This window comes from Paramisgurnus dabryanus, chromosome 6 (assembly GCF_030506205.2).
Source record: "Paramisgurnus dabryanus chromosome 6, PD_genome_1.1, whole genome shotgun sequence".
NCBI lineage: Eukaryota > Metazoa > Chordata > Actinopteri > Cypriniformes > Cobitidae > Paramisgurnus > Paramisgurnus dabryanus.
The window spans coordinates 11,025,141-11,044,600 of record NC_133342.1 but is presented as its reverse complement, the minus strand read 5'-3'; the positions used below and the strand labels follow the sequence as shown (position 1 = coordinate 11,044,600).

General features: G+C 38.0%; 1 protein-coding gene across 1 annotated transcript in view; it reads left to right on the top strand.

Moving 5' to 3' along the window:
• LOC135744126 (receptor-type tyrosine-protein phosphatase mu-like) overlaps positions 1-19,460 on the top strand; it is a 218,618-nt gene that overhangs the window by 133,531 nt on the left and 65,627 nt on the right. Inside the window, exons 12-13 of the mRNA XM_073814927.1 lie at positions 14,670-14,946; positions 18,400-18,436. Coding sequence (XP_073671028.1) covers positions 14,670-14,946; positions 18,400-18,436 — 314 coding nt within the window. The remainder of the gene's footprint in view (positions 1-14,669; positions 14,947-18,399; positions 18,437-19,460) is intronic.

Here is a 19,460-nt window from a genome sequence, read left to right as displayed (position 1 = left end):
TCTTTTGAAAAATATTTTTTAATTAAATCTGTTGCTAGGGTGTTATGGGTCTATGGTTCTCTTTCAGTCAGTCTTTCAGATTTGACCAGCTTCAAACAGTAGCCTGGTTTCCATTAAAGATTCGCACAAAACTCTATCATTATTTGCTAAATGTCATTTAAAAAGTTATTACTAAATGATGGTATTTCCATTAAGTAATGTTATGCAATTAAAATGGGATTTTGTTCTCTCCCTATAAGTCATTCCCAAAATCATGGCAACGTCTGGGTTGCAAAGTTGCAAAATACCGCAAGAGCGATTTGAAAGCTTGCAGAGTAGTCGACAATTGAATCACTCTTGTTTTATTTTGATGTTGAAACACACCTCTTCTGTCACTTCTTCTTTCGTGTCATTGTTAAGTCTTGATATAAAACAAAGCTGTCGCATGCAGTGATGCTAATGAGCATCCTCGTCGTTCTCACTCTGATTGACTTGTGGGCGTGGTTTTCTGGGAGAAGTGCCCATAAAAGGAATATGGGGTCAATGATACGTAACGGGTACCCATGTTGGAAAAACCTCTCTGAAAGTTGAATGAAAGAGGAGACGTGAGTTTGGCCCTGGATGTTTACAGAAACTGTCATGCGTGACAGAGGTAGTGATGAATGGAATTTCCAAAAATCTATTAATTTTTTTAACGGACTGACACAAATAAAATAAATGTATGGAAAACACCAGAATCCTGGGTTTTGTGTGATGTAACAGCAGTAGACAGCGCAAATATACCAACACATCGATAATCACTGATAATAATGAAAAAGAGCAGTAACAGGGATGCCAGATCTTTATGATATCTCAATTGTTTTTTGAAGATAACAGTGAGATGATCGGTGTTTTCAATTATCTTGAATGTTTTCAGTTCAGCTTCAGAAGAGATCTCAACAATGTCAAAAACTGAGCTCAATTTGTCAATGTAGGAACATCAAAAGCTTAAATGAAACAAAATTGAGACCGTCATCCTATTTATTGAGTTATGAAAGAGCAATAACAAATCTCCATGGGGTCTCACAGACATTATAATTCACTGTTTCAGATAAAGCTGTGACATCTCTAGTATAAGAATATTATAAAGAATGAATTTGAATATGACATTTTCTAGGACTGGAGTTTAATTTGAACTATACATGACTGTGTACCCCTCAAATACACAAAATAAATTACAGTCATGTTTACCGGGGTAATCCCTGAATCTGACAAGACTAGTGGATTATATCACAAGCTTTACTCGCTGTTTAAGAGTCTACCATCTAATCTGATCTGATCAAATCATGTTCTCAACTCGTCGACAACAAAATTGAAAAATAAGAAAATCAAGATTTGATTATTGTTGTCTGGGTTTAATCTCTCTCTTGCTCTAAGAGAGAGAACGCACTTGGATGAATGTTAGAGGAGATCGCTTTATTGCTGTATATTTATTGTCCAGAGCCTTTATAATGAAAATGTTATTAATGTTTTACACTATAATGACTTCAGGTTACAGAAACCATTGTTGTGTCTTTAGAAGAACAAAACAAGAGGTCAAACTGTGACTCAAATAGAAATACTAATGTTTAATTATGAAAAAATTTGGAAACAAATAAGTCTGGATTTATTACATTTTAACACCGGGTTTGGATGTGGTAACAGCTTTGACTTTGACAACAACTTTATTTACCAAAAGTGAGTTTAAATGTATTATTTTAAGTGTACGTTTATTCATTCGACAGATGCTTATCCTAAGCAACTTACAGTGCACAACAAACTAAACAGTAGCCTACAGCAGTGGTTCTCAAACTTTTTCAGCGTGTGGCCCCCCCAACGTACGGCGCATTCCTTCGCATCCCCCCCAAAGAAAATTTATTACAAAAAACTGTTCTAAAACTAAACTTTTAATTAAACAAAACATATTGAAATATTACAAAGTAGTGCTGTTGGTTAGTAGCCTTATATTATTTTTAGGTTTAATTCCACAGAATTCATGATAAATTAAAATGTCATAAAACTGGGGCCCCCCTGGCACCATCTCGCGGCCCCCAGTTTGAAAACCACTGGCCTACAGTATATCTCTTTCATTAATATCTGTGTTCCCTAAGAATCAAACCAAGGCCCTTTTACGTTAGCCCAATTGAGCTAAATCATAACCGCGTAACAGATTGAAAGAATTCGTATGAACACATTTGTTTTTCTTTGTACGATTTGACCCAACTCTTAAAATACATATGAATTCCCGTAAGACCCTTATGTTAAAACATCCTGATCCTTTTAAATGTGCTTTAGTGAAAACTATTCTGTTAATAATCTCTCATCATTATTCATATCACCCATTCATTATTGCGAGCTGAAACCAAGCTGTGTATTTCCATGAGGATTGCAGCTAGAAAATAATCACGAAATCACTTTTACATTTTCTTTCTTTTGAACGAGTAATCAAACCATCTGATTAGCTGGAGGAAAATACGGTCGCAGACGCTGAAGCAGATGTTTGTCATTGATATGAGCCTGAAGAAAACGCATCAAATGACACAAGAGCTTTAAGCGAAAAACAACAACAGAGATTAAACAAAGAATAAACGATAAAACAAGTCGCATACTCTGTTTACAATCCTCGTACCAGCCGCTGAGAAATAAACAAATCAGTTTCACTTTTAATGTGTAATTAGTCATTAGAAACACAAATCCACCCACTCGTGCACACGTAATCTCTGTGAAAACACACACATACGCGCGTGTCCGGAGGGGACGAGTGCGTCTAGCGTGTCTTTAAGAGCATTACCGATCTGTCTCGACACCAAACGCCTGAGGACAATTCACAAACTACAAAACACAGCAATCAGAAATACAACCTGAAACGCTCACTGTGATTGGTTACGCTCTTCAACCTACTTCAGTGATCGCTCGCACCCGGGGCCAGAAGAGTCTGGAAGATCCAACACATACATCTGTTTCTGTCACCGACGAGGTTTAATGTCATTTCAGTTAGTTTGCGTTTGAGTGCTTAAGCAATTCTACATTTATTTGACAGATACTGCACTTAATATAGTTCCTGCTGGAAATCAAACCTGCGATCTTGTGAGACCACATTCACTAACAGTACCGACATACATTCAGTGAATAGTTTTATAAATCAAATCCAGGTAGTACTGATAAAATTATTTACACTTTTGGTATGAAAGATAAACATGTGATACGCAACTGAGAGATGTGTATTTTTTTATCTGTTTACTGAGTGTGTGTTGTCATCAGGTGTAACAATACATTCATGTGGATCGATGCATCAATTGAACGCCTAATGCTGCGTACACACCAAACGCGAAGCATTGCGTTCCTCGCTCTTAAATGTCTTGCAGGATTAAACTTTTTGTCATGTGAATTTTTTGCTTAACTAGAATATTTTCAACTTCCACAAATATGCGTTTGAGACGCATAGCGCATTTTCGTAGCAATTGTGCTGCCCAATTCGCATTGCGTCATTCACATCATCCCGCATGAGTTTGCGTCTTTGCAGTGACTTTGTGTGTAATTTACTCACGCAAAACATTGAATTTGTGTTTGGTGTACACCCTTTAATGATTCAATGCCACACGTAAGATATTGATATAGGTATCTTTACATTGACTCTCCACATGTCCACGTAAATTGTGCATTTTCGTTTACTGACAATATGGTTTCACTATGTGTGCATCAGATTGCCATGCAACAACAAATCGGTGGTGCAGTGAAAAGACAGATGCATGCTGTTTAATTATCGATAAAGCGAGATTGACATACCCCTGAATTGAATAAAATTAAAACCGTATAACAGAATGTGTCATGGTATTGGCAAACATTGTAACATTGGCTAAAGCCGCCTATCCACTACACCACATTCGGACACGACTTTTGGAGTTCGCCCCCTAGTGACAGTCGTAATAAAGTTTAATCGTAACATGGGAGAGAAGCTCATTCCAGGGCAAGGGCCTTCAATCTAATATGTACCATAGTGGAATAAAAAATGAATAAATGCAAATGAATCAGTCAATATATACATATACTGTATGACAAAGACTGACAGTATTTTTTGGAGAACATATGGAGACAAGCAGTGGCGGATGCAGAACGTGACATATGGGTGGGCATGGATTAAGTCCGGGTGGGCCTGAATCTATGGGTTTCACTTTTGAATAAGAAACTATAACAAGTCTATAAAATTCGTCAAAACTTCAGGAATCACAAGCGTATTGGTGAGAACACTAATTTAAACAGCATACACACACACCCGAACTGCACGTCACATTTTTGACATTATTGATATACTTTAAATTGTAATGCAACGTGACATTAATTAAGCCTTTTGGGTAAAAACAAATTATTGGGGTGTCATAGCCTACAAAAACAAGAAATAAAAATGAACACAAAAAACCTAATACTTTTTAAAATAGCCCTTTTAAAACTGTTTAAATAAATTAAGCTACTAAATGCTTAAAATGAAGCTAACATCATATTCTCTTCATGCAAATCACTATAATATATTTTCGTTCTCACATATTTAAGTTATCTTACTAAATAAAGAAAGAAAAAGGGAATAGCTAGAATAATGTTTGACTCTGAGGTTAAAAGAAATGACAAAAAAATAAACATTTAATATACTTTTTGATGAGCATAAGAGCAAGCGGGTAGCCTACTCGTGAAGAGCGGAGCCGAGGAGCGCGCATATCAGACGTGAACACGAAAGGAATAATGGGTTTAGTTATGCTTTCACTTCATTTCCTGACAGTTTCACTTGTTAGTGAGGATCGTAATGACTAACAAGATGACACCGAATTACACACAATATAATTACTTAAATTAATCTGAAGGAATTCAAACACATTACAATATTTTTTCCCTTCACCCGACGGGCAAAGCGCAGATACATTTTTGTAGCCCGACAGGAATTCGCCATAGCCCCGGGACGTCGGGGTAGCGATTTTGCGAGCCCTGCATAGGTTTGTTTTGTAGAAAGACTTTTTTTAAAGTGAATTTCGTTTTGTATAAATTGTATCTTAATATTAATCAATGTTTAATCAAACAATTGCCTTGATTTAATAAATAAGAAGCAAACCAAGAACGTCTGTGGTGTGGATTGATGTGAACCAAGTATTTTTCTCATTAGAACCATAATGTAACGCAACATTCAACATTCAACTTCTTTATAATAGTTTTTAAATAGTTATCAGGCTTACTTATAATTTAACTGTTTTTAAAATAACATGCAATAGATAAAATAAACCATATGAAGTAGTATCCATGTCTAACTATACAGAGTAGTATTTTTTTACATTTCTGATTGAGCGGGCCAGCTGTCAATAGCCCCGCGCCTGGAGACAAGATTAAAATATCAACGTATACATATTAAATAGGGCTGTCAAAAGATTAATTGCGATTAATTGCATACAAAATAAAAGTAAAATGTGTGTGCACTGTCTGTAATTATATATATATATATAATTATATATATATATATATATATATATATATGTATAAATACACACACACACATTAATGTTTGGATTTAAGAAACATTTACATGTATATATTTATATATATTTTGATATATTTTATATTATAAATATAAACAAAAAATATATATAAAAAAATTACATTCATACATGTATGTGTGTATTTATATATACATAATATATACGTACATTACACACAAACTTTTATTTTGTATGTGATTAATTGTGACTAATCTTTGACAGCCCTAATATTAAAGGTGCAGTGTGTAAATTTTAGCAGCATCTAGTGGTGAGGTTGCGATTTGCAACCAATGGTTCAGTCCACTGCTCACCCCTTCCTTTGAAACGCATAGAGAAGCTATGTTAGCCTCCACCGGAAAACCATGTCATCTTCGGAGACAACTTGGTAAAAAAGTTTGTCCGTTAAGGGCTTCTGTAAAAACATGGTGTCACAAAATGGCGACTTCCATGTAAGGGGACCCTCAGTGTATGTAGATAAAACATTTCATTCTAAGGTAATAAAAACATAATGGTTCATTAAAAAAAGGTCTTTATACACCCCTGATTATTTACAGTTTATCGGCCATCGCTTGTCGTGTGCAGGGGAAAGGCGCCATAAGAGAATCTATATCATATCGTATTGTAACGAGATTTACATGTGTAGTTATCATAACAGATTCACCTTTAGGGTTAACAATGCTGAAAATAATTAAATGACATAAATGTCTAATTTCTGTTAAATAAATGAAACCATGACAACATGTTTATTACTTACTGCATTATAAACAGACTAATTTCAAAGTATTAATCTTATGAATTCAACTTTCTGTGAAGATCAAAGATTCATAAACATCTGTAGGCCTTGCTGTCAGTCACTCTCTCTGTGATTACGTGAGAATGAGATGATGCTGATGAGAGAAGGGTCAGGTGTTTGATGTGTCCAGGGGTCTGTCAGTAATGATACGGACACACAGCATCACTCCAGCGCTCGGGTCGATCATACGGGTGGACTGTGTGCTCATCCATTAGCACTAATACAGAGAGAGAGACAGACTCACAGCATCAGAGGCGGGCAGCTCGATGGCGAATCAATCCTCCAGAATTATTATCCGAGGAGCTGAGCGAGCGACCGGCCCGGCTGACGGCCTCTAATTGGTGTCAGTTAGATCGGTCTGAATCCAGACCCACCACAGCTCACAGCACTCCATAAACCACCATGTCCAATCTTTCTCTGTCCAAACCAATCACACGTGCATGTTTCTCTATCAGTTCAGTAAAGACAGGTGAATTCTTGTTATTTTAAAGAAATCATGACATTTTTACTCATTGCACTTTTATAGCTCAAGGAACTTCTTAGTTATGTTTATATTTAGTATTAATGATAATTTACAGCTGTTATTCATCAACAACTGGCAAAATCAACATATCTCTGACTTATTATTATGAAAACACTTCATTATTCTCTTACATATCCGTGCAGAAATGTAGAGGAATATTACATTTAAATATTGAGTAGATTGTGGTCCCTTTCTCTTTAGCAATGTGTGTTTATATTTAAACTAAAACAAATATATGTCTTTATAAAAGTTCTGTCACGTTTCATGAAGTTTATTAAGTTGACTAGCGTGATTTTCAGTTGGAGAGCTTGAGAAAAGGTCATATGATTTCTTGTAAGGGAATATAGGAACCATCAATGCTCACTGGGTTTTGCGTTGCATTGTGGGAAATTTTAGGAAACAAAGCGTCCAGTGCACTGGGAGAATTTAAAATGGCAGACTCTCTGATCTGTTCTCAGGAACGGCCCGTCCAACAGGCAATACAGGCGATTGCCTGGGGCCCCGGTACAAGATGAGGGCCCTCCATGTATAAAAATTATTTGTCATTGCACAAATCTCATAGACGCGATCAGCAGGCAGTTTGCGTTGCATGCGCAGGGACCTTAATGATTATGATAGGGATCACAAAGACGGTAGGTGAAAAAAACACAGGGATTGAACAACAGGATAAATTCCCCACACAACAATCTACAGAAAAATGATAATAAATACAATACCTTATTATAAGTAAAGACATAAAACATTACAAAATAAGAACAGAGGGGGCGAATTTGCATAATGTTAATGATGCGATGACGCTTGCGGAGGTGTGTCTCATTGCGCATGCTTGGAAATGAAATGTTTTGGATTATGGGTAATGTAGTATCATATAACAACGCAATGTTAACGTTACATCTTTCAATAAAGATAAAAACAAGACTTATTTTAGTGAGGTTGCGGTGGTAGGCTTTGGAAAACTATGACATTAAAAAAATACCTTTTATGAGCTGAAGAGATAAAGAGAAAAGCAGAGAAAGAAAAGCAATCACAAGGTGGTAGGCCTATTTTATGCTTTACATTGTTTAAAGCTTATGCTCATTTAAAAACATAAGAAAAATGTCCATCAGCCTTTCTAAATTAACCCACATGAAAAAAAGACTATTACACTATATAATTTACTGCAGTAAACTGTATAGTAAAATTCTAAGATACTAAAAATATACTATAGTAGAGTTCAAAAACAGTATGCAGAATACTGTATCACCCTATAGTAATTATTCTGTATTAATATCCGTAAGTTTTGTATTGATACATACAGTACTGTACTTCTGTTGCACTATAACAACATTGCTTAATATGTTGCACTTAATAGAAACTTCTACACTTAAATATATACATTTTCATTTTTGTCTGTTTTAATTTCGCTTATCAAATTGAATTGCTTTGAAATTTTTTACACCAGTGGGGCCCATTTTCAAGGTGTCGCCTAGGGTCCCATAACCCCAAGGGCGGCCCTGAGTGTCCTGCCTACTGAACAAGAGAGCTGATTGAGACACAGCCTATAACATCTCTTCAGAAACACTAAAAGTGTGATTTACATCTGACTAAAAATAAAAAATCTTTATTTCATCGACATTTGATGATGATATCTGTGCTGTCCAAACAAAGATTTTTCCTCTTTCTAATCTCTCTGTGTTGTCTCTTCATCATCTTTGTTTGGAAAGGAAACCCTTGTCACTCTTCTCATTTAATTCCATCTGCGGTCTCATTCGGCTTTGGGACGGAGCTGTCAGCCCACTGTTGTTGGAGGTTTTAATTCATTAGTTTAGGAGCTCAGGGAGTCATTGTGTGAGACCACAGCGGTCAACAACAGTTTGAAGAGTTCTTAGCCAAAGACCTGGAGAATTCAACCGCATCCTGCTGATGGGATCCTTTAACAAGCTCATTAAACATTGAGATCCTCTTAAATCTGCTTCGACATGACAGAGTCAGTGTTTCACTAGGCTCAGAATCAGACAACAACATTTACAAAATCCTATCCACTTTTGGGATGACTGAAATGATAAAACTTACAAATAGGCGGAACTCTAGTGAAAGTAAATAACTTGACTAAACGTCTCATATGATGGCAGGATTTCTATCACTGTAACAAGAGGACGCTTTTAAACCCAATAATGTACCGGGAAATACAAACAGGCTGAGAAAAATGACTGAACCGAGTCCCTGCATAGATCAACTGGTTCTATACACTTAAAGGTGGGGTGCATGATTTTTGAGAAATGCTTTGGAGTCGGGCCAAGTATCAAAACACACTTGAAGCCAATAAACAGTAAGGGGCGTGTCTTCTAACCAACATCATTGGGCGGGTCTATCAAAAGAAGGTCCAGATTCTATTGGGGTAGGGGCGTGTTTGTTTAGATGATTTCAAAAGTCAACATTAGCTTTCAGAGATCATGCAACCTACCTTTAAAGCTTAAAATGATAAAACATTTATTTGTTTTTATTATTTATCATTTTTAGTGCAGATTAAATAAGTGCAAGTGGGTCTCATACACTAAGCATGCATACGCACAAATTTGTGCATGAAAATGGATCATGATTTAACAAAGTTTCTTCTAAATGTACAAAAAAACAACTACAGTAATACCACACGTACACAATAATCACATATGCTATAATCAAATACTAGGCTAATTATAATGTGGCCTAATAATCTTGATATATAATTGACATTATTATGTTTATATAATAATATTCCTATATGTATTTTTATATACAGTGTATTATAAATATTAGATATTTTATATAGGCTATATAATTTTTTCTACACATAAAGAAGATGCGTTTCAAGTCAAATCTTCACACTTTGCTTCCTCACTTTTTAAAATCTCTAAAGTGTCTGCTTAATGCCCAATGTACACATAATGTAATGAGAAGTTTAAACATCAATTACTTGATCTAGGTCACCCGTCTGTTTTATTTTTTATACAGATGCGTGTCTCCGGTGAAGTCATATTAAGCCTTTGTTATTGCATCTCATATAATTTATTCTACCAATACCTGTTACTGTGGGTTCACACCAGCCGCTTTTGATGCGTCAAATTCACGTCTACCGCGTCTAGTTTGCCACTTAAACATTTTGAGTTTACTCTCTTCATTCGCGCATGAAAGCCGCGTGTGATATTCTAGTCATCGAGACATTCACGCGGAAATTCATGTCATGGGAGGGGCTTCTGCGACTCCGCTCGCTTCCTGTAATCACGTCACTTCTAAAGCAAGCTCCTGATTGGTTAATGCAGCGTGTTTTTCTGCCAAAGTTCAAATTTTTCAACTCCTACGTTTCCCACGGCTACGCTCAATTCGCGCCATTCGCGCTAAACGCCTCATTCAGGAGACCTTCAGACGCGCATCAATGCGTCTTCACATTGACTTAACATTGAAATCACTCACGTTTGACGCCTCTACCGTGGCCGGTGTGAACGCAGCACATCTGGCTCCTCCGACAGCAAAACCTCCCAAATCGAAAATGCTAACAAAACAGAACTTTACCGATAATAAATATGATCATGGATTTCATTTGCTTCGGTGACAAACTGTTCTAAAATTTTCTATGGACAAGCGCTACAGAAAGCTCTTATATTGACCTGGTTTGGGCGTGGTTTATGCAAATTGCCAACCTTGTGCACACTGCAGCTCATGTAAAACACATCAAATTCACTAACGTAAGCACAAGTATAAGAACAAATTTATGTGCGTACACACCTGTTGTAAATTATGTGGGAAGTTGTCATGAGAATACGATACAATAACAATAAAAAGTGAAAACAGGTTTACATAAGAAAAAAGCATAATAGGCTATTCAGTTTTTAAATCACGCATGCGTATTATCATTTTTCATTGTAAATAACATTAAACTAGTAAAGCAATAGATGCATTTAACTTCATGCGGCACTGCGCAGACGGATCAGCGAGATGGATTGGAAAGCATCAGTTGTAGTCTGCTCTCGAGGTAGTGTGTGGTGAAAGTGTGTTCGATTAAACCATTGAGATCAGGTTCTTGTAGATTTATCTTTTATGATAAGGTTTTTCTTTTACAATTCTGTTAATTCGTGAATTAACAGTAAGGATTTAATTTTTTAGTATTTAAGTAAAACGTGTTTCATGATTATTTGTATAGAGTTGTACGATGTATGCTGCTATATTAATACAGAATGATGATTTTTGTTTGAAGGGATGAGAGAGTGTAAAACTAATTATTAACTAACTAGCAATTTTTCCCTCATCATTTGATGAGAAGTGTTTTTGATGCTGTTGAAAGCGCGTGCTCGTTCATCATCCGCAGTTCTGTGAGGGGGTAAAGATTTATGTTTTTCCCGTCAATAGTTCAACAGTTAGTAATGAGTTTGATATAATGAACAGCAGTGAGCGCCGGCCTCTGATCCTGTGCGGCACGTCAGATGAAAGCGAGCGTCGCAGGTGTCTTCGCGCGCTCACGCTCTCAAATGTTCGGGATTGCTCGTTGCCGTCGGCGGTTGCCATTTCGCCCGAGGGCAGAACCTGAGCCCCCCATTCACACAGACGTCAAGACCTTCTTCTTTCAGAAAAAAGCTAAATGTATGCGGAATAATAAGCGATGTGATGGGCAGACGGGCAGGATTTCCGTTTCCACAGTAACCGAAGGAAGAGGGACATTACTGGATTCTGATGTGGAAATGGGTTTCCGTCTCCAGGTCTCATCCCATTACACACCTACTGTAGCTCATACAGATCACATTATCACACTTCAGATACATTCAGAGCTTATTATAACTTTCACAAATGAATATGAAAATAATTATTAAAAGCTTTAGCAGCATTTTATATTTACAGTTTTTCTAATATTATATTTTGGTTATTTGATTCGATCAAAATTCAGTTCTGTTTGAAACTGCTGACAGTGAATGAACAGTAGGCCTATAAACACTGTAAATATTGTATAAATATTGTAATATTGTAGTATGATATGATTTTGAGCATCTGTCATGAAGAGCTGCTAACAGTTATAGATAAGGTATATAGTGTTGAACCGTCTTATTCAGTGCGCCGCCATATTGATACCAAAATGAGGCTGTGAGCGATGAACCTCAAGTATGTGCGCTTTAAACCTATTGGGTTGTGTCAGGATGCTGCTAATTCAGCCATCAAAACACAGAAAATATATCATTTTAACAATTTTCAAAGGACAAAAAAACTCAGAAATCATGGATTGTTAAAAAGAGAAGGGACATATTTTGAGATGAGAGCAGCACAATGGCTGTTTCTCAATATGCGTTCTTCAGCGATCTTGCATCTTTGTGTCCTCGCTCTACGTCATCATTAACCGCCGAAGTTCAATTCTCAAAAACGTAAGTACAGAGGACGCATGAAAATACCCAGATGTGTTCTTGATATCAAGGATGCATCGAGTGCAGACTTGCGCGCTGAAACCTCTTTATGCCCCAGAAGTCATTGCGGCAAAACAATGGCTGAGTTCAGGTAGCCAACAGGAAGATCGCACACATCTCAGTTTTCACAAGTGCGTTCTGTGTTCTCGCAACCTTCTGAGTTTGTTCTTCCAAGGTCGCCTGGCAAGACCGATCACCACGAGAATGCAAGTCTGTTCTTTGAATCAGCCAATGTGTACATAAAATCTGTTTTGTTATTGGCCTTTTGGCTAATCATCTATTTCTAGTGTTGTAAGCATGTTTACTTTACTTTAAAACACTAATATAATCCAATAACTAAGCACAAATCTCAAATTCATACAGATTACAAAGAAACACAATGCATGAAAACTTTTCTCTGGTAAGCACAGTAGATTAATTTCTAAAAAAAATAACTTTGGGGGTTCATATGGGGGGGGGGTTACCTCTAACAATATTTGCACAACCAACATCACATAAATAGCTTGTTATCAAGTCAATCACACATTATTAAGTCTTGAAAAAGCTTAGGAGAGAAATTAGATTCTGTATTTGATGGCTGAATGAACAGCATCCTGATACAAAACAAGATTTAAAGCACACACTCTCGTGATGTCCATCCATCGCAGCCTCAGTTTGGTATCAATATGACGGTGGACTGAATAAGGCGTATATGTTAATGTTTGATTTATAGATGAGACAATGTGAATATTCAGGGTCACACTTCAATAAAAAAACCTTTATTTGTGATTTGTAAGGGTTTGATTGTTGAGAGTTTAATTTCTAATATTATGCATAGATTTTTTTTTTTGGAGGGGGAGTGAAATGTGACAAATGTTGTTTGTCAGGTGAGACTCCCTCTTATATTAACAAAGCATTCATGGCATTATATTTCATTTCCACACTGAAGGAAGTGGCAAATAATATTTCCCAGCATGCCACAGGATAGCAGATGTCTGATTTCTTGTGCATGAAGTCACTTTTCATCCTTGCAGTTTCATATAAATGCAAAGATATTTTATTAGACATCAGACCTGCTTCCACATTACAGGATTTTAAAGCTAAATTGAAAACAAATTGAATTTACTATGTGTTTTTACTTATTGGGATTGAATTTACATTAATTGCACAGCACCTTGGTCAACATTAGTTGTTTTTAGTGGTGTGACATAAATAAAGCTGAAGAAGTATTTTATTGGCCGTTTTGCCAACCTGCCCTCTTTCCAAACCTCTGCCCTTCAAACGTCAACAAACTCCAAAATACAAAATGATTGACAGCCTCAGGACGTTGGCTTGGTTTTCTGATGGGCTACAAAAGCGCATGTCTCTCCTTTGACTCTACGCCATCTTTAATGTTCTTATATACGTGACACCCGATGGATGTGCGTTTATTAATGTTGACATACAGGAGCGAATCTAATCTACAGCGCCAGTGCTTTAGGAGAGGGAGTATTTCAGCTGATTCACGTATTTCGGTTAATGAGAAACCGCAGGAAAAGGGCAGGCAGTTTTCGGTCCCACATAAATGTGAAACTTTGTAATTTCATTAACTGCAGTATATTTATATGCCCAGCTTTTTATATTCACAGATAACCTTTTCCCAGCAAACCCAGACTTTATTACAGATTACCCGAACCCAAAGGTCAGATTAACATCAGTCAACACTCATTGCGCCAGCAGCTAGCCAGCACGTCTTTCTCTTTATATACAACTGGCTAAAGCTTTTACTTTATTTAAATGTGAAGTGCACGAAGCCCGGTCTCTGTTTACGTCGCATATTTTTGTCACAGTCGCTTAACGTCGGTGCACAGCCGCGTGCTACTGTATCTTAACCGTATCCCGTGTGGCCAGCGCGGTCTCGCTTCAGGGCTTCAGCGACCCTTTTCAAAAAACGACACAGAGAATTTATGAAGGCAATGCGACTGACCTTTAAGTCTGTAAATGATTAACCAGGAAACATGAGCATTTCTGTGTTGTGCCTGTGCTAATTTCTGAAGTTTTGTGAGTTGGGGTTTGGAGGGGCTTTCGTCGTCTTCCTCCAGCGTAGGAGAATATTGGATGTGTTCTTGAGTGTGGCACATCTGAGGAGGTTCAAATGATGGAGGTCTTTGAGAGCCCACAGCCGGGCGAGATGAAAGGAAACTCGTCCAGAGAGATTGAACTGTCTTCTGAAGTCGCTCTCTTGATGAATATGTTTATGGATCACGACAGCTTGTGAGGAATGCTGAAATGTCCTGCTGAGGATTTGTCAATAACAGCTTTTCTATGTTTGCTCATGCCAGTATGAAATCGAGCATTGTGCTGAAAGAAAATAAAGCATTTTTGCTTTCATCACGTGTAATTTCATTTTACTGTAATGCAAAAAGAAAGATTCACACATTAATCCTGAAACGTTTCTTTCTCCTGTTTCTGTCTATCAGTGTGTATCAGGTGATCGTGGAAGAGGAGAGACCGCGGAGGGCTCGTGGAGGTGAAGCGGAGATCCTCCGCTGTTATCCTTCACCGGTTCACTATCAAAACTCCAGCGGTCTGAACTCACGCTATTACTACACTGCAGAGTTTCCCTCCGCGGGCATCCCGTCACCCCAACCGTTCACTGTGGGAGATAACCGGACCTACAGCGGATTCTGGAACGCTCCTCTTCAGCCGCACAAGAGCTACAGCGTCTACTATCAGGCCGTCAGCTCTGCTAATGGGGTACGTTGTTCCTGAAACTATTTTAATTCAACCAAATGTCACTAAGTCAAGACTTGTCCAGCAGTAAAGTGTCCATTTATCCAAAGCAACTTCAAGGTATACATTATTTATGTTTTCTGGTGATCGAACCCATGACCTTTGCGCTGCTACTGCATTGCTCTACAAGAACATTATAGTGTTAAGCAGGAGGCTGATGATAGGTTTAAGGTTGTTAGGACGCTGCAGCATGCATTGCATCTTCACAGCACGGCTCTTCTTGCATTGAGTGGCTCTTCACGTCGGCCCTCTGGATCAGAGTCGATGAGAAAGCTAATTGTGGGTAAGAAAGAGAATTAACATGAAGAGGACCCTCCAGACACCTGGACCGTGGCCACCCGTCCTCAATAAGAGAAGAAGATCACACATAATCAGAAAGATTTCTCTCACAGGAGACGCTCTGAGAAACTTTGTGTAGCTGAACGTTACCCCGCGAGTGTGACAGGAGACGCCCACCGGTCGCATTAACTCGCTTTGACTTAATCTATTCGCCCGCTCTCTCACCTCGTCCGGTGCTTTTAAAGAAAGCCCGCTGTTTAGATTGACAATGGTGATGTGGTCGTGTTTCTCTATAAAAATCTGTCTTGCCGTCTGGCAGTGAGACGGCAGCCCTGCAGTGGTAATTGATGTCCTAATTGAGTGAGGATCTGTGTTTTAGCGGTGCTGATGGATCCAGACGGGCACTTACTGAGTCAGCCTTCATTCCATCTATTCAGGACCTGTAATTCATTAAATCAGGCTCTGGTCTCTTAATGTTTGTCTTTCACGATCTGTCCAGACACTTTTGTGCTGTAACAGCTCACACATTTGTTAACATGGTTATAAAGTCAGCTGAGGTATGAACAGTGTATGAACTTTGTTTCTATGTTTTTTCTCATGCACTTATACCCATGTAAAGGTTTAATTATGTGGTGATGCAGTACAATATATAACCTTCCGATCTCTGTCGTGAAACCAACAGGGAAGTGACTTAAACTAAAATTCATCAACAGGCCGATAGAGGCTCCAAAAAGAAGTCAATTCCCATAGACCCCCATGTTAATATATCTCCCAAGGGTTTTTTTCCTCCTAGGACTTTTTCTCTCCTGGCTAAAAAAGTCGGGAGGTTTTTCTCCCAGGGGGTTTTTCAGTCCCAGAGAGTCAGCGACATTGGTTTAACTTAGCACCCTCTTCTATATGTTACATTATTAATACCAATTGTGAAAAGCGCTATATAAATAAAATTGAATTGAATGTTAAATTGCCCAACTTTACAGCAGAAATAAATGTGTTTACAGCCTGGTAAAAACAGTGTTTTTTGTTTATATAGCTCATTTTGCCCTTCATGACAACTGTGGGGGGGTGAACTTTTTGTAACTCATCTGTTTAAATAATAGTAAGCCTTAAAGTTCTGCATAATTAAGGGCGTGGCCACTTGAGTGACAGGTGAACTGCCACTGCTGTCACTATAGTCGAGCTAGGCAGGCTTGGTTTCGGCAACCAGCCACCTCAGCTTCACTCACATGCACCCTATTTACCCATTTTCGGTTATCCGCAAGTGATGCGTGGTGATGCGATGCCAAGATGGCAACAGCATGCTTGGTCAACTATTGGCCAACCATAGGAAAAAGCTCTTCACAAACATATGGGTAATGTCACAGAAACTCCATCCATCATCTTGGGACACACCACTAAATGATTGAATTCAGGTGTTTCAATCAGACCCATTGCCCCAGATGTAGTCATGCTGTGTACATTTACAAACATTTGTGAAACAAAATGGGTCGTACTGGAGACCTCAGTGACATCAAGCGTGGTACTGTAATTGTATGCCACCTTTGCAATAAGACGGTTCATGAAATGTCATCCCTTCTGGATTTTCCACGGTCAACCGTAAATGACATTATTGGAAAGTTGAAGCGTTTAGGGACAACAGCAACGCAGCCATGAATCAGAAGACCGTGTACAAGTCACTGAGCAGGGTCAACATCAGGTGGACGTTACTTGCCTGACTGCATTGTGCTAAGTGTGAAGTTTGGTGGAGGAGGTAAAATGGTAAAGGGCTGTTTTTTGGGCTACACAGCATTAGAACTTAATTCCTCAAAATACCAAACCATTTTGCACAACGCAATCCTTCCAACTTTGTGAAAACAGTTTGGGGAAGGCCTCAGTGTACAAACCAAAGGTCCATAAAGACAGAACTTGACTGGCCAGCACAAAGCCCTGACCTCAACCCCATCAAACACCTTTGGGGTGACCTGAAATGGAGATGAACAACCATATGGGAATTGTTGGGCGTCCCAACACTTTTGCCCATGTAGTGTATGATGAAAGGTTGCACAGATATTGTAGAGTTTGAAAAGTGATTTTAAGTGTATTTGCATTAAGCTCTTGCTGTGATGTGAGGGGCAGGTGATGTGTGGTTGCTAGGGTTCAGAGTGGTTACCAGGCTGTTGCTAGGGCAAGTGTTATGGTGTGTACACACCAGAAGCTAATTTAATTATTTGCACGAGTAGATTACATAAAATTGTAATATAAAATGCAAATTCGTGCTGGACGTACTATTTGTCTCAAACGTGTCTTCCGCACAAGTTGAAAATTTTCAAATCAAGCTGAAAAATCACATGGCACGTTGTCATGCAAACTAACCAGTGAAAGCACGTCCGGTTTGGGACTTCCACAACAGGTACTGAGCAGCAACAGTAATTGTCTCCATAAAAGGGTGATCACACTACACTTTTTGTTCCATTGACAATATTTACATTGCACATTTTTCACGAATAATCTAGAGGGAAGAACACTAATGCGAATATCTACTTGACTTCTGGTGTGAACACAGCATTAGGTTTTTCCAGGATTTACTGGGTCGCTGGGTAGTCACTTGATGGATGTTGCCTGGCTCAGGTTAGACATTAAGAAAGGAAAAGCCTTAAACTATGTATGTAAAATAAGAGCACACTGGCCATATTTAAAACAAATGACTGTAATAACACAAAGCCAGGTGCATTGTGGGAATGTGTGTAGATGTTGAGTCATTTTCAGAAGGGCTTTTTTTAATGTGTTATACAGCATGTTTATTTTGCAGCACGGGCGCTGCACGTTTATCTGAAAGACAACTTCTCTCAGCGCTTTTCATGCAGAAGATAGAAAGCAGGCATAGAAAGCTTATCACCATTTACATCACTACAGTAACAGTGGAGGGTTAAATAGACGTATAAATGTAAATTGTTTCTTGTTCTTGTTCTGCTGTCTGCTGACACATTTTAATTGACATAAATTTGACATATTTCTATGTTTAACGTAGGGTTGTCAATGAATTAAAATAGTTATTTTTTATCTGATCCTCTGATCACAGAAGACGGTGATTAGCATCACTGCGTTGAAATGTAATTAAATATTTTACTTACTGATTAAATCACTAAATGTGTTTTTTTCCAGGAGACGAAAATCGACTGCGTTCGCGTCGCTACAAAAGGTAAGAATTATAATTCAATGCAAGCACAGATTGAAACCACAGCAGTTAATTTGTCATGTAACATGTTATCAGCGTGACTCAGCACGTGTGAAAGATGTTTGACCAGCGGGTGTTTAACTGGGTTATGAAGCCTTATTGAGAGCGGTACACACTGAGCCTAACCACCGTTTGCTGTCTTATTGACTCGAACCCGTATTCATGTGAGCCCATGGCTCCTACTGAGCTTTTTAGTTCACATAAATATGCTAATGCAAATGTTAACCAGGTTACATTGGTGTGAAATCATGAGAGCCATACTGTATAACCAGAATTAATTCATAACCCAGGGTGAAGAACAATGGAGACGTTACTTATAGAATGACCCTGGTTAACCATACAGTATGAGTGGGCTTTTCACATGAAAGTTCTGTCATCATGTTGTTCTGAACCTGTATGAGTTTCTTTATTAGATATTTGAATAAATAATGATAATTACATAGTAGACGGTACCCATTCACTTTCATAGTATTTGTTTTTCCTACTATGAAAGTCAGTGGGTGCTGTGTGCTTGCCATTATTTATAAAAAGATCTTCTTATCAAAGTGTATAGATGTTGTTTGATTTGCACCTGATTCATTATCAAGTGTGAAAAGCCCATTTGATTTAAGCTTCAGTCTTTTTAATGGAGCTTTAATTAATTTTTCTGCATTGAGGAAGTTTTGCTTTTCATTTCTGGTGCTGGCGTGTATGGAGGGATTTTACAGACACTTTTAAAATGGATTTGCAAATCGTAGATAATTAATGAAGGTCAAAAGTTAACACAGAAACGTTCCTTTAATTCATTAAATGTACTCTTTTTCTAACAGAGATTTAGCTTATTCTCTTAATAAGTGTTGTCATTTAATTTAATGTACATAATGTGAACATTGAACATGACATCACTTCCAAATACAAACACGCCCCACAATCCCACCCCCCAACACTTATTGACAGGTTGATGGGAATTTTATTTTGGCAAACTTCGCATGTGACGACAGACATAGGC